The sequence below is a fragment of the Artibeus jamaicensis genome, unplaced genomic scaffold (assembly GCF_021234435.1).
Source record: "Artibeus jamaicensis isolate MK-2021 breed Jamaican fruit bat unplaced genomic scaffold, CSHL_Jam_final contig_384, whole genome shotgun sequence".
NCBI classification, from domain to species: Eukaryota; Metazoa; Chordata; class Mammalia; order Chiroptera; family Phyllostomidae; genus Artibeus; species Artibeus jamaicensis.
Window position 1 is genome coordinate 13,472,869 of NW_026521810.1, and position 16,539 is coordinate 13,489,407.

Consider the following 16,539-nt stretch of genomic DNA (forward strand, 5'->3'; position numbering starts at 1 on the left):
GGTTCATTGTTGGACTTCGGTACAGTTTAATTTTCTCTCTGTTTTGGTTGTGTTCTGGTTTTTAAATATTTGTCGTTCATAAACTTGGTTGTGCGAGGTGGTACAGTGTTTCCACCTACGTCTCCATCTTGGTCGGAAGTCCCTTGAACTGTACTCTTTAATGACTAATTGTGTTATGTGAAGTTTCACTTAAAAATGTATATTTACCACCCTGGCCAGTGTGGCTCAGTTGATTGGAGCATCATGCTATAACCAGTTGTGTGTTTGGTTCCTGGTCAGGGCACATACCTAGGTTGCGGATTCGATCCCCAGTCCCGGTGTGTACAGTCCCCAGTCCAGGTGCATTCAGGAGGCAACCAATGGATTGAAGTTTCTCTCTCTAAAAGTAATGAAAAAATGTCCTCAGGTGAGGATTTTTTAAATAAATAAATAAATGTACATATACCTAACATTAAAATTTTTTTAAATTGTATGACCAAACAGCTTTAAGTGCCTTAATATTTCTTCTGGGTGGAGTTATTATACTTGTTGCATAATAAATGTTTACAGGTTTTGTTAAATAATGACCAATTAAATCATTAAAAGTCAGATTTTTTGGAAATACATCTTCTCTTAGTGGTATGGATTTTTTATGCCATTTAGTTCGTGTATCCACGAATGAAAGCTAAGGGGTTCAACCTCAATTTTATTCCTGTTTTATTTTATTATTATTTTTAACCTTAAATCTCACAACCATTGTTTATTATAAAGGTGAACCTGGTTCTCACAGTGGGCTTTTTGGTAGGATTTCTGGTGGTGATCATGGGCACCAGGGTCTTCACATTTTTGGATTTGCAGCCAAGGAGGTTAGACACCAGGATATACTCGATGAGAATGCCTTTGATCTCCTTCTTGGAAGCGTATTCACATATTTTTCGCAGTAGGCCACCAGGGCTTTGAAGGTGGACTGGCAGATTGCATGAATCTGGGCCATGTGACAAACTACACTTCTCATGGACACAAAGCCAGCTAATCGTTTCTTGCCCAGAAGCAGAATAGGTTCCCATAGCTTGTATTGCAGTGTGTGGTCGGATCATGTCCAGGGAGCACCCCTTCATCTAACAAGGCAGTCGCCCTGTTTGCAGTGTGCCACGGCTCTGGCAGTTTTCTTGTGTCCTAAGACCTGCACCAACTGCAGAGGAGCCTTGGATGGCATGGCTGCGGGTGTACATGAGATACTTGCATAGTGAGGCACTGCAACCAGAAAAAAGTCCTAGTTTATGTTTTCATAGAATCTGGCTGAGAAACATTGTTAATACAAATAACTCAGTTGTAATGGACATTTTGTTATGTCATTGTTGCTAGTTCTTTGAATGTCTGTGTCATATGCCAAAAAGCACATAGTGAGTTAATGTAAAATTTAGTTTTAATGATTTATCAGTTGATAACTCACATTTTCTTTTAATTTTTTGAAACTGAAGAATTGGAAAACACTTTATACTTGCATAAGAGTTTGATAATTATTAGTCAGTCATTCACTAGTTTCTCCACTATACCAGTATTTCCAGTTGTCCTTATTTTATTGCTCTGTGGTCAAGGTAATAAGAGACAAAGGTAGAGGAATATCTTTCTTTTGTGCAGTGAAAAAGCATTATTAAAGGGGAGAAGGAAGAGGTGAACTCTTATGACAGAGAGCAGTTTTTGAAATAATTATCTGTAAGTGTTGGAAAATCTTCTGATACCCTTAAAACCTGTCTGTATCCATGTAACTCTTGAAATATCTTTCTGTACCTTTAGGGTACTGAACTCTCTGTGAGATCTTGTATAAAATGCTTTTTACTGCCTGCTTTCAGATAAGAATCTTTGAATAACTTGGGAATTCTAGGTACTGTGATTAAATGGATGAAAGAATGGAGTTTGCCCTAAAGCTCTTTTTTGAAAATGGCCTTATTTATTTTGCTCCCGGAATAAATGTAACATTAATACAAAATTCTTTAAAATTTGGTGAATTAGGAAGTTGGCTTCTCTTATAATTCCTTTTCTAAAATCTTTCCCAGGTCAATGAGTGGTCATTGAAGATAAGAAAGGAAATGAGAGTTGTTGACAGGCAAATAAGAGGTAAATAATCATTTTGTGTCTCCTGTTCTTCACTCTCTTGGTGTATTTTGCATTAGTTCATAAAAATAAAGTGCTTCTACATATCGTAAGATATAGTTGATTCTTTTATTATTTAGAACAGTCCTATTATTTTGCTTTCTAATCATTATAAGAAAAACTGGACTCCAATGAACTCAGAGAAACTTTATATATTTTGTTAGAACTAAATCTTTCTCTGGCCTGGAATTCAGCTATTGAAGGGAGAAGAGCCATGTTCATTCGTTTGTGATTTTCTAGAATGCAGGTTAGCGTTGGAAACAAAACAGGTACTCACATACTGTGATGGACAGAATAATGGCCTCCCAAAGATGTCCACATCCTACTCCCCAGAACCTGTGAATATGTTACCTTACATGGCAGAAGGAGGTGTGCAGATGTGATTAAATTGAGGATCTTGAGGTGGGGAGATAATCCTGGGTTATCTGGCTGGGTCCAATGTAATCACAAATCACAATGCCTCCTTATAAGAGGGAGGCAATATATTGAGCAAAAGCGAGTGAAAAGAAGATACGACCACAGTACCAGATATTGGAATAATGTGCTCTGAACATGGAGGAAGAGGGCCATGGTCCGAAGAACAGTTGTCCTCTAGAAGCTAGAAAAGACAAGGAAGTGGGTTCTTCCCTGAAGCCTCCAGAAGAAACACAGTCCTTCCAACACATTGATTTTCAGACTCTGACCACCAGAATTATAGAAGAATAAATATGTTGTTTTAAGGTATTAAAAACAAAGAACTAAAGAAACCTCTTCCTACTTACAAAGAAATTATTTTATAGAATTCAGATTAAATAAACTGTACATAAGGAATGAAATTCCATTTTCACTACCCTATCTACTTTAGCCTAGCTGTAAATTGAGAAAATGTGTGTGTGTGTGTGTGTGTGTGTGTGTGTGTGTGTGTGTGTGTAAAGTTAATTGTTGTAAATTACCACATAAAATTAAGGTGACTTGGCCCTGGCCAAGTAGCTCAGTTGGTTAGAGTGTTGTCCCAGTATGCAAGGTTGCAGGTTTGATCCCTGGTCAGGACACGTACAAGAACCAATCAGTGAATGCATAAATAAGTAGAACAACAAATCAATCTGTCTCTCTCAAATCAATTTTAAAAAACTAAGGTGAGATAAGGGATAATAATGTTTAAAACTTATGATTTGCCCTGGCTGGTGTAGCTCAGTGGATTGAGCACAGGCCTGCGAACCAGAGGATCACGGTTCGATTCCCAGTCAGGGCACATGCCTGGGTTGCAGGCCAATTCCCTGCAGGCTATTTCCCAGCAAGGGAAGCACTAGAGGCAACCATACATTGATGTTTAAAAAAAAAAAAACTTATGATTTTTACCACTTTTATCCTTGGAGAGAAATTAATACTATAAAGAAATCCCAATATTACTTCCTCAAAGAAAGTATTGGAGAGGGGAATTCCATTCCCAGCCATGATGGAGTAAGTAAGGGTTTCAGACTTGTATTCCCATTGTAAATAAAGAACTGGACAAAGTCTATGAAACATTTGTTTGTAAACATTGAACAACTGGCAATGCAGAATTTTGATTACTGAGAGTAGGGAAACAACGGGAGAGAACCCTAATGTGTTCTGAATTTTCCACCTGGAGAAACTTTCTGGATCATACATAGGACATGGAAGGGGATTGCAAGCAGAACATGGTGATCTCATTGAGTTGAGGAAACAGATCAGGGAGGCTGCTGTATCTGCAGTTTGTGGGGCAGAGTATCAGAGAGAAGGGCATTGCTCAGAGAAAAAGCTCCAGATATCTACATGGGGTCCCATTGAATCTTTAACTGAATACTAAGCTGTGCATACTTAGAATGAGATTTCGGGGGGTTGGACAAAGAACAATTACTGAGGACAGAACAACCACTAGGAAGCTATAAGCTAAGCAGTTCCCAGTGCTAACAGTTGAAAGATGGCAGAGTTCTGATCCTACACAGTTATGAGACTGTTGAACATCAGGGACATTCAGAAGAGACCCCAGAAGAGTCACGCCTTAATATTGAGGCTAAAGTAGCCCTAGATTAAAGGCCACTGTTAAGTCCACACCAACAGAGCTCAAAATCAGGTCTTAAAAGCTGATCTGCAGACAGTTTAACTGTCTTCCAAAATAAAGCTGAATGCTCTTTAAAAGAACAAAAAATTTAGACATTCAAGAATTAATGGAGAAGCAGAAAAGTGGGACCAAAAATCAGAAAAATTAGGAAATATAAATAAACCCAGAAAAGAAACAGATGATAGGAAGCAGACAAGGATTTCAGACAGCTATTAGAAATATCTTGAGGAACTCAAAGGACAGTATGAACATAATAAAGAGATAAAAAGATGACACAGAAGAGAGCAAAATGGAACTTCTAGGTATGAAAAGTCTGAAATAAAGTAAAATAAAACAAAAAACTTTGCTGAATGGGCTTAACAAGCAGAATTAGACACTACAGAAAACAAAATCAGCAAAACTGAAGATAGCAAAACTATAGAGGAAAAAAAGTTTTGAAAACTGAACAGAGCATCAGTGACCTGTAGAATAATATCACATGGTCCAATGTGTAATTTGAATCTCGGGAGAAGAATCAGGAAAGGATCAGATAACTCGATATCTAATGAAAACTGCAAAACCGCAGATACAAGGAATTCTTCAAACAGGATCAACACAAAACCATACCAAGACATATCACAATCAAATTACTCAAAGTTAACAAAGAGATAAAACAGTTTGAGGAAAAAGACATTAAATAAGAAAACAATAAGAATAATTAAGGATTTATTATTGGAAACAACACATCTTTAATATGATAAAAGAAAAAACCCACATTATTCTAGAATTTTATATCCAATGAAAATAGCGTTCAAAGGTGAAGGTAAAGATATTTTCATACACAAGCCAAGAGAATTTGTTGCCAGCAGATCTACAGTACAAGAAATTTTAAAGAAAGTTGTTAGCTGAAGGAAAATTACACCAGATGCAAATTTGGGTCTACCCAGAGTAATGAAGCATGCTGGAAATAGTAAGAACATAATTAAATATAAATATTTTTCTTCTTTTTAAAAAATTTCTCTTAAAAATTATTGACTGTTTAAAATAGAAATAATAATATAGGGCTTATAACATGTGAAGAAGTTCACTTTATGACAATAGCACAAACAGTTGAATAGTGTTTTTAGAAACTTTGTAAGTTCAGTTAGTGTCTCAGAAGCCTTGTTTTATTCCTGCTCATTGTGTAACTTCTCACATCTGTACCTCACTTATCTTGTTAAATGATCTTCAAACCCTTTCTCTTTATGGTATTTCCTATTATTTCTCATACATAGCAGTTTATTAGTTAGCTGAGAAATGGTATCAGAAAAAGATTATGGGTTTTGGAGTTTTGATACTACCAGGTTTAACCCCGTCTTTGCTATCAGTTAATCATCTATCCATATTAAATTTGTTTAAATCTCATAGAATTGTTGTGACAAGTAAATCTACAAATGCATATAAAGTGGTAGAGAGTTTACTATATTGATGCTGACACACACAAAAAAAGTACTTTAGACAAAATAGAGATATTTTGAGAAAAAGTTTGAGATAATGTGATGCTTTAAATGTTACTTACATATGCACATCATAGAAACACTTTTAACCCCTTTCAGTTGGGTTTTTTAAAAAATTTGTTTATTGATGTTAGAGAGAGGAGAAAGGATGGGGGAGGGGAGGGGGAGAGAAAAATATCAATTTGTGGTTTCACCTATTTATGAATTCTTTGGTTGCTTCTTGTGTGTACCCTCACCAGAGATCGAACCCACAACCTGGGCATGTTGAGATGATACTCTAACCAACCGAGCTACCTGGCCAGGGCCGTTTAGTTTTATATTAGCAGTCACATCACAATGACTGGATTTTTATATATTATATATATATAGTATATACATATACAAGAACAAGTACCTGCAATACCCTGATCTTAGAAGTCAGGATATTGGTTACTCTTGTTGGGAGCATGGCAAGTTACGGGGGGCATAGAGAGAGATTATGGCATATTGATAATGTTCTCTTAATCTGCCTCCTGGTTACATGGGTGTGTTTAATTTGTGAAAATTTATATAGCTCTACAGTTTTATGTACTTTTTTAGAAGTATGATATACTTCAAAAAAGAAAAGTTTAAAGAGAAAAACAGTAGTAACTTCAGTAAAGCAAAGTATAACTACAGGTCCTTCTCATATCATGGAGGAGTCATGGTAGCTTTCAGTCAAATGTAACATATTCAGAGCACTCACGATGTTAATATTGGGGTAAATTTAGGTCATTTTGCCCATCTCAAAGGTATATAGTTAGCTTGCATCTCTTCTCCCCATAACTATAATACACATACTGATGCGGAGAAATATAAATAAGACAGCTAAAATTGTTCTGAAATCACACCATCCAGAAAGAACATTTTGGTGATCATCCTTCAAGATATATTTCTATCTGTAGTTGTAGTTAAATTACACACAAATACTTGTTTATAAATGTATTATAACATTGTTGCTACTTTATTTCTTATAGTAAAATATACATGACATAAAGTTGGCTCTTTTAACCATTTTTAAGTATACAGTTCAATGACATTAACTCTATTCACATTGCTGTGTAACCATCATCACTATTCATCTCCGGAACTAATCCTTCATTCCATACTGAAACTCTATACCATTAAACAATAACTCTTCATTTCTCCCTCTCCCCCTTTCCCTGGTAATCACTGTTCTACATTCTGTCTCTGTGTATAATTTGACAGTTCTAGGGACCGTGTACTAGTGGAATTAAACACTGTTCTTTTTATTTGCATCTGTGTTGTTTTACTTACAGTAATGCTTTTGAGGTTCAACCATATTATAGGATATATCAGAATTTCCTTTTTAAGACTGAATAATATTCTATTGTATGTATAAACTTTATTTTGTTTATTCTTCTGTCAATGGACATTTGGGTTGTTTTACCTTTGGTCTGTTGTGATTAGGCTGTTATGAACATGAGTGTACAAAATCTGTTTGAGTACCTGCTTTAAATTCTTTTGTCAGTATACCCAGAAGTATAACTTACAGGGCAAATGGTAATTCTGTATTTAAATTTTGAGAAACCACCATGGTGTTCTCCACAGGACTACATTATTTTACATCTTTAACATTAAGGACTAAGATGCAAAGCAACCACATATAAAGGAGAATATAGAAAGGTCACTGTGCATGCCCAGGGAAAGATGCTGACTCTGAAAAGACCTGAGAAGTCTTTAAGGTTACACCTTAAGCTGATTTTCAGCAGAGACACCATACAACAATAAAAACAAAAATGAAGAAAACAGCAAATCCTGGGGAAGTGGGAGAATCTGATTTCCAGAGTTATCATGTGATGATTCAATGTCCATTTTCAACAACAACAAAAGAATCACAAGCCATACAAAGAAATAGAAAATATTGCCCATTCAACAGAAAATACATCAACAGAAAATGTTCCTGAGAAAGACCAGATGACAGATTTACTAAAAAAAAAAAAAGACTTTAAACAACAATCTTAAAGGTGTATATAGATATGGAGGCAGTCAAGGAAATGATGTGTGAACAAAATGGGAATATCAATAAAGAGAAAGGAAAAATAATTGAAATGAAAAATTTGATAGAGTTGTTTAAAAACAGATTTGAGCAGCTAGAAGAATCTAAACTTGAAAAATAGTAAAATTGAAACAACCAACTCTGACAAACAGAAGGAAAAATTTTGAAGTAAACAGAGCCAAATGATCTGTGGGACACCATTAAACACCCAAATGTACATATTGTGGGAGTTCCAGAAGAAAAATAGAAGGGCAGAGAGATTATTTTAAGGAATAATGACAAAAATTTCCCAGATTTTATGAAAGATATGAATATAATTATCCGAGAAGCTCCACACACTCCCAAGTAGGATAAATTCAGAGACCCATGTCAGGGCACGTTCTAATCAAACTGCAGAAAGACAAAGAGAATATTTAAAGCAGCAAGAAACAACTCATCACATACAAGGGATCCTTCATAAGATTTTTAGCAGATTTCTCATCAGAAATGCTGAGGGCTAGAAGGCAGTGGGTTAATATATTTAAATACAGAAAAGAGTCTTATTAACCAACAGTCCTATCTCCAGCAAAATGAGAGAGAAATTCATTCACACATAAACAAAAGTGAGGGAGCTTGTTACTTCTAGACCCCCCTGGTAAGAAATGCTGAAGGATACCTTTTAGGTTGAAGTGAAAGGACAATAGTAACTTGAAGCCACATGAAAAAAAAAACCCACATATATCTAGTAAGGGTAAATAAATACATGGGTAATTATAAAAACTAGTATTGTAACTTTGGCTTGTAACTCCATTTTTTATTTTCTACATTATTTAGGAGACTTGTACATTAGAAATTATGAGTCTTATATTTTTTAACACAGTGCATAAAAAGTATACTTTTATGACATGAATAACTGAATGGGCCTGAGGACAGAGTTCTACAGAAGTAAACTTTTTGTATGCTGTTGAAGTTAAGCTCATATAAATTCAAATTAGGGTTATACCTTTAGGATATTAAGTGTAATCCTCATGGTAACCACAAAAAAAATAGCTACAGATTATACACAAAAGCAAATGAAAAGTAACTTGAACAGTTTCACTGTAAAAAAAAAAGCGAGTAAACACAAAAGAAGACATTAATACAGGAAGTTTAAGCCAAAAACATACAAAGGTCTACAGAAAAAAGTGACAAAATTGCAGAAGTAAGTCCCTCCTTATCAGTTAAGACATTAAATATGAGTGAATTAAACTGTGCAATTAAAAGAGCTTGGCAGAGTGGATTTTTTTTTAAAAGACTATTGTTATGCTATCTAGAAGAGACTCACTTTTTTTCTAATTTATTTATTCATTTGTTTTTTAGATCTTCATCCAAGGATATGCTTATTGATTTTAAGGGGGTAGGGGGAAAACATCAGTGTAAGAGAGAAACATTGATTGCTTGCCTCCCACACACACCCCAACCAGGGATTGAATCCACAATCTAGGTATGTGCCCTGACCAGAGATTGAACCCACAGTCTTTTGGTACACATGAGGACACTCCAACCAACCAAGCCATTAGGTCAGGCCTAGAAGAGACTCACTTTAGATCCAAAAATACAAATAAGTTGTAAGTGGAAGGACAGGGAAAAAGATATTTCATGGAAATAGTAACCAAAACAGTGAAGGTTGCTATGCTAATAATATAAGACAAATGTTTAAATCAAAAGAGATTCCAAGAGACAAGGACATTATATGTTAATAACAATGTAATACAATGGGAAAATAACAATTATATACATGTATTCATCTAATAAATCATCAAAATGTATGAAGCAAAAATTGACAGAATTAAAGAGAGAAGTAGGTCTACCGTAATAGTTGGAGACTTTAATAATCCAATCTGAAAAGCAGATAATAACAACCAGACAGAAAGTAAATACAGAAATAGAAGACTTGAACAACACAATAAATCAACTAGCTCTAATAGACATAAAGAGAATTTCTCAGATAACAAAATACACATTCTCCTCATGTGCACATGGGACATTTTCCAGGATAGACCAAAATGTTAGGCCAAAAATCAAGTCTCAAGAATTTTTAAACAATAGGAATCGTATAAGGGGTCTTCTCTAACCATACTTTGGTTGGTTAGAAATCAGTAACAGAACACTGGAAATTTCACAAGTACGTAGATATTAAACAGTGTTACACAACAAAAAATCACAAGGGAAATGAGAATATACTTAGAGTTGAGTGAAATCCACAACACAGTATCTCAATTAAAATTTATGGGACTCAGCAAAAGCCGTGCTCGGAGAAATTATAGCTGTAGCTGTAAAAAAAAAACACATCGAAAAACATGTCAAATCAACAACCTAAACTTTACAACTTACAGATTACACAAAGAAGAGCAGTAAAGCTAGCAGTAGAAAGGAAATAATGGAGATTAGAGCAGAAATAAACAAAATAGAAAATAGAAGAAAAATTAGAGAAGTCAAAAGTGAATTCTTCAAAATAATCGACAAAAAATTGGTGAACCTTTAGCAAGATTAAGACTCAAATTCCTAAATCAAATGAAAAAAGGAGCATTACTAACGATTCTACAGAAATAAAAAATAGGAGAGTACAGTGAACAGTTGTATTGCACACTAGCAAACTGGATAACCTAGATGAAATAAACAAATTCCTAGAAACAAAATCTATGAAGGCTGAAATATGAAGAAAAAAACAAAATAGATCAGTCATCAAAAATCTGACAAAGAAATGCTCTAGACTTAATGTATTTATTCACCTCTGATTTCTACCAAATGTTTAAAGAACTAACAGCAATTCTTCTCAATCTTTTACCAAAATAAAACAACAAAAAAAACTAAAGAGAAGGGGAGTGGAATATTACATTTTGCATGTAAGAAGGACATAAATTTGGAAGGACTGAATATGGACTGAATGTGTGTGTTTCTCCCAAATTTTATATTTCAAAACCCTAATCCTAATGTGTCAGTAGTATTTGGAGGTGAGATCTTTAGGAGGTAATTAGGTCATACGGGTATAGTCCTCATTAATGGGATTAGTTCCCTGATGAGAAGAGACACAACAGAAGATCTCTGTCCGGCCATGTGAGGATCCAGCAAGAGGCCTTCCATTTATAAGCCAGGAAGTTGGTTTTCACCAGGAACCATATTGGTTTGGGGCACTTTGATCTTAGACTTCCCAACCTCCAGAACTATGAGAAATAAATTCATGTTGCTTAAGCCACCTAGTCCATGGTGAAATAAACATGTACACAAAGATTTGAAATTGAGGTCTCAAAAAGACATTTATATATGCAAGTTCATAACAGCATTATTCACATTAACTAAGGTGCTCACTTTGGCAGCACATATATACCAGTAGCTAAGAATTGGAAACAACCCAGGTGTCCAATGATAGATGAATAGATAATATACATGCAGTGAAATATTATTTAGCCTTAGGAAGGAAACTGCTATGTGCTGTAATGTGGATGCACATTGAGGGCATTATACTAAATGAAATAAGCCAGTTACACACACAAAAAAATAAATATTGTATGATTCCACTTATATAAGGTATCTAGAATAATCAAATTCATAATGACAGAAAGTAGAATAGTGTTTGCCATGGGCTGGTGGAAGGAGAGAATGGGGAGTTGCTATTAAATAGGTTTGAGTTTCAGTTTAAAACTGGAGGTGGATGGTGGTGATGTGATGGGTCACAAAAGTACTAATATACTTGATACCACTGAACTGAGTACTTAAAATGGTTAAGACAGTATAAAAATAATCTTGACTGTTCATAAAGCACATTATATAGACATATCCTAACACTAGTTGATGCTGTTATGATACTGTTAATATGTTTGGGTATTCCTTAAGTTGCAGACTTTGTAAGTCATGAGTGACTACAGAGATTGTGCTCCCACAATTGTAGCAATACTATTTACTGATTATTGGAGCAAGCTCTGGAATGCATTTGCAGAATTAAAGTTCCTTAGTACCAATGCAAACAAACATTAGGAAGGGTTTGCCAAAGCAGTTTTGAAATTTTGTCTTAGTGTAGTAAGATATATTTTTATTCTTAATGTTTTACCTGTAAATACCAAAGTTGTGGATATCCTCCTACCTGTTTTCCTATTTAACAGACATATGTAGATCACACTAAGAACAGATTTAAGTACCAGTACATCTCCTGATTTACCCTTAACTTTTTGATGTTTTGTGTTGTGCTTTAAATTAGATATTCAAAGAGAAGAAGAAAAAGTGAAACGGTCTGTGAAAGATGCTGCCAAGAAGGGTCAGAAAGATGTGTGTGTGGTTCTGGCCAAGGAAATGATCAGGTCAAGGAAGGCTGTAAGCAAGCTCTACGCGTCCAAAGCTCACATGAACTCTGTGCTCATGGGCATGAAGAACCAGCTGGGTAAGATGGCCATTACCTTACAGCCACCTAATTAATGCTGATGCTCTTGTTATTATCAGTACTGGTTTCCATGAATAGGAAGAACAGTCTTGGCTCTAATTTTTATTATTTTTTTTTACCATCTTACTTTGGGTATTATACAAAATGCAAAATATTACTATGATTATTTTATTGTTTTTTATTTTCTTTTGCTCATGTTGTTGAAGTAATGGCAAAATCTACACATAAAACTTCTTGGTTTAAAAGTTAGAATGTATTTCCTCATTTGAACAGTTACAGAGTGACTTGAGACATAGGTTAAATTTTATACCCAGTTGGTTTCTGTTCTTTCTTAATTTTTGTTAAGTGAAGGAGTCCTAATTCAGAATTACAGTTGCTAAGAATGGCAGCAAATGACTGCCAGAAATTTAGGCTGAATATGTACTCAGAAATTATGGAGAAATTTTTCACTAAAGAGTATTTTCAAATCTGTCAGATACTATATTCAGTTAGAAGAATAAATGTTTCTATTTAAAAGTTGGTGCCAAATTAGTACCTAATCCATTATTTGATTGTAGTAAGTTGTGAAGGTATTGCTTTATGTTTGGTTTTAACACTTGGACATGGTTTGTAAACATGCATAATAATTAATATATTATCAGTTTCTCTCTTTAGATACTGAAGAAAAAATCACACATTAGGAGAGAGTATAAAAATATGACAAACTGTTTGTGTCATATCTTCTTAACTTAAAAAAACTATTATTCCAGCCCTAGAATAATGTATTTAGGCTCTTTAAAAACTAGATATATCACTTAGCTATAAGCTTTTTCAACAAGCCAAGTATTCAGTACCATGAAGAAATAATTTAATCTTATCTGTCACTTTGAAAGCTTACGTAAATACTGTGACCTTTTGCCGCCAGCTTTGAAAACTTCTTGTTTGTCTCCTATTATTTTTATTCTCTATTTTTTGTGTAACATACTGAAAAGATGCATGCATGTTCAGTTGACCATGAGAAACTTTTTAAATTTTTCACTATTTTCTTTACTGAATCAACATCAGAAAACATTGCTTATTTATTCTGCCTTTTTCCCTACATGAATAAATCACTGTATGCACAGTCTCTTTTTGCCTCCAATTGAAGAGATAAAAGTACACAGGATAATACAGTAGATACTAATGTACTTATGACCCAGAACCAATGCAATTTGATATTTTGTTATATTTACCTCAGTTTTTAAAAGAAATAAAACATTATTACTAAACTTGAAGCTCATTTAATATATTTTCCCAGTTCCATCCCCTTCTCTCTCAATCCCCAGAGGAAACCAATATCACGAATCTTAAAATTTGTGTAAATGGTATTATACTATACATACTGTTCTATGCCTTTTCTCATTCATTATTGTATTTTTGAAATACACTCATAATGATAAATATGTATTTTAACTAGTGGATGGTATTCTATGACATGGATATATTATTTTATTTTTCTTTCCCCCATTGATGGATATTTTGGCTATTTTCAGTTTTTGCTATTACTAACAGTGCTGCTCTGAATGTTCACTGTTGCACATGTGTAATGGCTTCTTCAGAACAGTTATATACTCAGAAGTGGAATAGCTGGATTTAAATTATTCTAGAATTGTAAAATGGCTCTCCGAAGAGGTTTTATTAATTTATATTTCCAACAGCAGCAGATGAGAGTTCTTTTTTCCTTATATTTTTTAAAAAATATTTTTGTCTGTTTTTAGAGAGAGGAGAAGGCGAAAGAGAGGAAGAGAGACATCAGTGTGTGGTTGCTTCTCGTATTCCCCCTACTGGGGAACTGGCCTGCAACTCAGGCATGTACCCTGACTGGGAATCAAACCAGCGACCCTTTGGTTCATAGGTCCGTGCTCAATCCATTGAGCTACACCAGCCAAGGCCCTTATCTCTTGATATCATCAGACTTCTTAAGATTTGAGAAGTGTTAATCTTATTTTAACATTTCTTTAGGAGCTAGTGAACTTGATCACCCTCTTCTGTTCACCTTTTCTTCCTTTGTACTGATTGCAAAAGACCTTTTCAAGCAATTATAGCTCAAAAATAATCATTAATGTACATGAAAAAAAACCTTTTCTCCCACAACACATACTTTCAGTAGTAAACGTAATGAAAGCTCTCTATGTACTGCACATAAGACAAGAAGCTGTTATCCTTTAAATATACTTTTATAACAATATAAAAATGTTGTTTCAAATGTATATTATTTTGTGGCTTTATCACAACTGGAAAGTAAAATATCTATCCTTTGATCTTTAAATGTTAGAAAAGAAGGGAAAGGGCCTAGCTAAAGAACAAGTATAGGACTTCCGGCCAAAATGGAGGTGTAGGTAGACACACTGTGCCTCCTCACACAACCAAAAGAAGGACAACAACAAATTTAAAAACAAAAAACAACCAGAACTGACAGAAAATCGAACTGTATGGAAGTCTGATAACAAAGGAGTTAAACAAGAAACATTCATCCAGACCTGTAGGAGGGGCAGAGACAGGCAGCCGGGCAGAGAGGACTCTTAAGTGAGGTGGTTGCTGGAGGACCAGGGCAGGCAGGGCAGCGGCTAGCAGAGTGGGCAGTCCCACATTAGCGTGCAGATAAACTGGGAAGAACAACTCCGGATTGAGACAGACTGCGCAACCCAAGCTTCCAGTGTGGGGAAATAAAGCCTCAAATCTCTGAAAACACCTGTGGGGGTTGAGACGGCAGTGGGAGAAACTCCCATCCTCACAGGAGAGTTTGTTGGAGAGAACCACAGGGTCCTAAAATGTAAACAAGCCCACCCACCTGGGAACCAGCACCAGAAGGGCCCAATTTGATTGTGGGTAGTGGGGAAAGTGACTGAAAACCAGCAGAGAGCGGAGCAAGCTGCATTGTTTCTTCTTGAATCCCTCCCCCACAGATAGTGTCCCAACGCAGCAATGTTGGTTGTCCTGCCCTGGTGAACAGGCTCTTCCCCTTACTACCGAGACCAAAAAAAGATGGCCCAAATGAAATAATAGATCAAGGCTCCAGAAAAAATACAACTAAGCGACGAAGAGATAACCTATCAGATATACAGTTCAAAACACTGGTGATCAGGATGCTCACAGATTTGGTTGAATATGCTTGCAAATTAGATGAAAAAATGAAGGCTATGCTAAGTGAAATAAAGGAAAATGTACAGGGAACCAACAGTGATGGGAAGAAAACTGGGACTCAAATCAATAATTTGGACAAGAAGGAAGAAAGAAACAACCAAACAGAACAGAATGAAGAAACAAGAATTCAGAAAAATGAAGAGAAGCTTAGGAACCTCCAGGACATCTTGAAACCTTCCAACATCCAAATCATAGGGGTGCTGGAGGGAGAAGAGGGAGAGCAAGAAATTGAAAACTTATTGAAAACATAATAAAGGAGAACTTCCCTAATCTAGCAAAGGAAATAGACTTTCAGGAAATCCAGGAAGCTCAGAGAGTCCCAAAGAAGTTAAACCCAAGGAAGAACACACCAAGGCACATCATACTTACATTACCCAAGATTAAAATGAAGGAGAGAATTCTAGAAGCAGCAAGAGAAAAGGAGACACTTACCTACAAAGGAGTGCCTATAAAACTGTCACCTGATTTCTCAAAAGAAACCTTGCAGGCAAGAAGGGGTTGGAAAGAAGTATTTGAAGTCACGAAAGGCAAGGACCTCCATCCAAGATTATTACTCTGTCCAGCAAAGCTATCATTTAGAATGGAAGGGCAGATAAAGTGCCTCCCAGATAAGGTCAATTTAAAGGAATTCATCATCACCAAGCCCTTATTATATGAAATGTTAAAGGCACTTATCTAAGAAAAAAATATGAACAGTAAAATGACAACAAACTCATAGTTATTAACAATCAAACCTAAAACAAACAAAAAGACAACAACAGGCAACTAGAATAGGAACAGAATCACAGAAATAGAGATCATATGGAGGGATATCAGTGGGGGAGTGGGTAGGGAGAGAGGGGAAAAAGTAGCTTAAATGGTAGGTAGAAGATACACAGGGGGAGGTTAAGAATAGTATAGGAAATGTAGAAGCCAAAGAACTTATAAATATTACCCATGGACATGAACTAAAGGGGGGAATGCAGTGGGAAGAGGTATACAGAGCAGAGAGGAATAAAGGGGGAAGATGGGACAAATCTAATAGCATAATCAATAAAATATATTTTTTAAAAAGAACAAATATAAATGACCCATGGACATGGATGACAGGGTGGGGATTGACTGTGGGAGGTAGGAAGGGCAGGGCAGAGCAACGGGGGAAAATTGGGACAACTGTAATAGAACAACAGTAAAAGAAAGTGCCATAAGGCTCTCTGTTCCAGATCCTCTGCTCTTTTCTTACTTCATATGCATCCCCAATCACTCCCTGTATTTTCCTCTGGGAAGCCAAGGCAGC

At 35.5% G+C, this 16,539-nt stretch overlaps 1 protein-coding gene and 1 pseudogene across 4 annotated transcripts in view; one reads left to right on the forward strand and one right to left on the reverse strand.

The window, feature by feature from the left end:
- The window catches only part of LOC119059877 (charged multivesicular body protein 3), a 100,649-nt gene that overhangs the window by 55,664 nt on the left and 28,446 nt on the right, over nucleotides 1-16,539 (forward strand). For 3 of the 4 annotated variants that reach the window (XM_053664651.1, XM_037159732.2, XM_037159731.2), the window contains 2 exons: nucleotides 2,037-2,097; nucleotides 11,922-12,101. In XM_053664651.1, the coding sequence (XP_053520626.1) occupies nucleotides 2,037-2,097; nucleotides 11,922-12,101 (241 nt within the window). The remainder of the gene's footprint in view (nucleotides 1-2,036; nucleotides 2,098-11,921; nucleotides 12,102-16,539) is intronic. The other variant, XM_053664648.1, reaches the window with a different exon arrangement.
- LOC128627313 (40S ribosomal protein S16-like) lies at nucleotides 727-1,195 on the reverse strand (annotated as a pseudogene).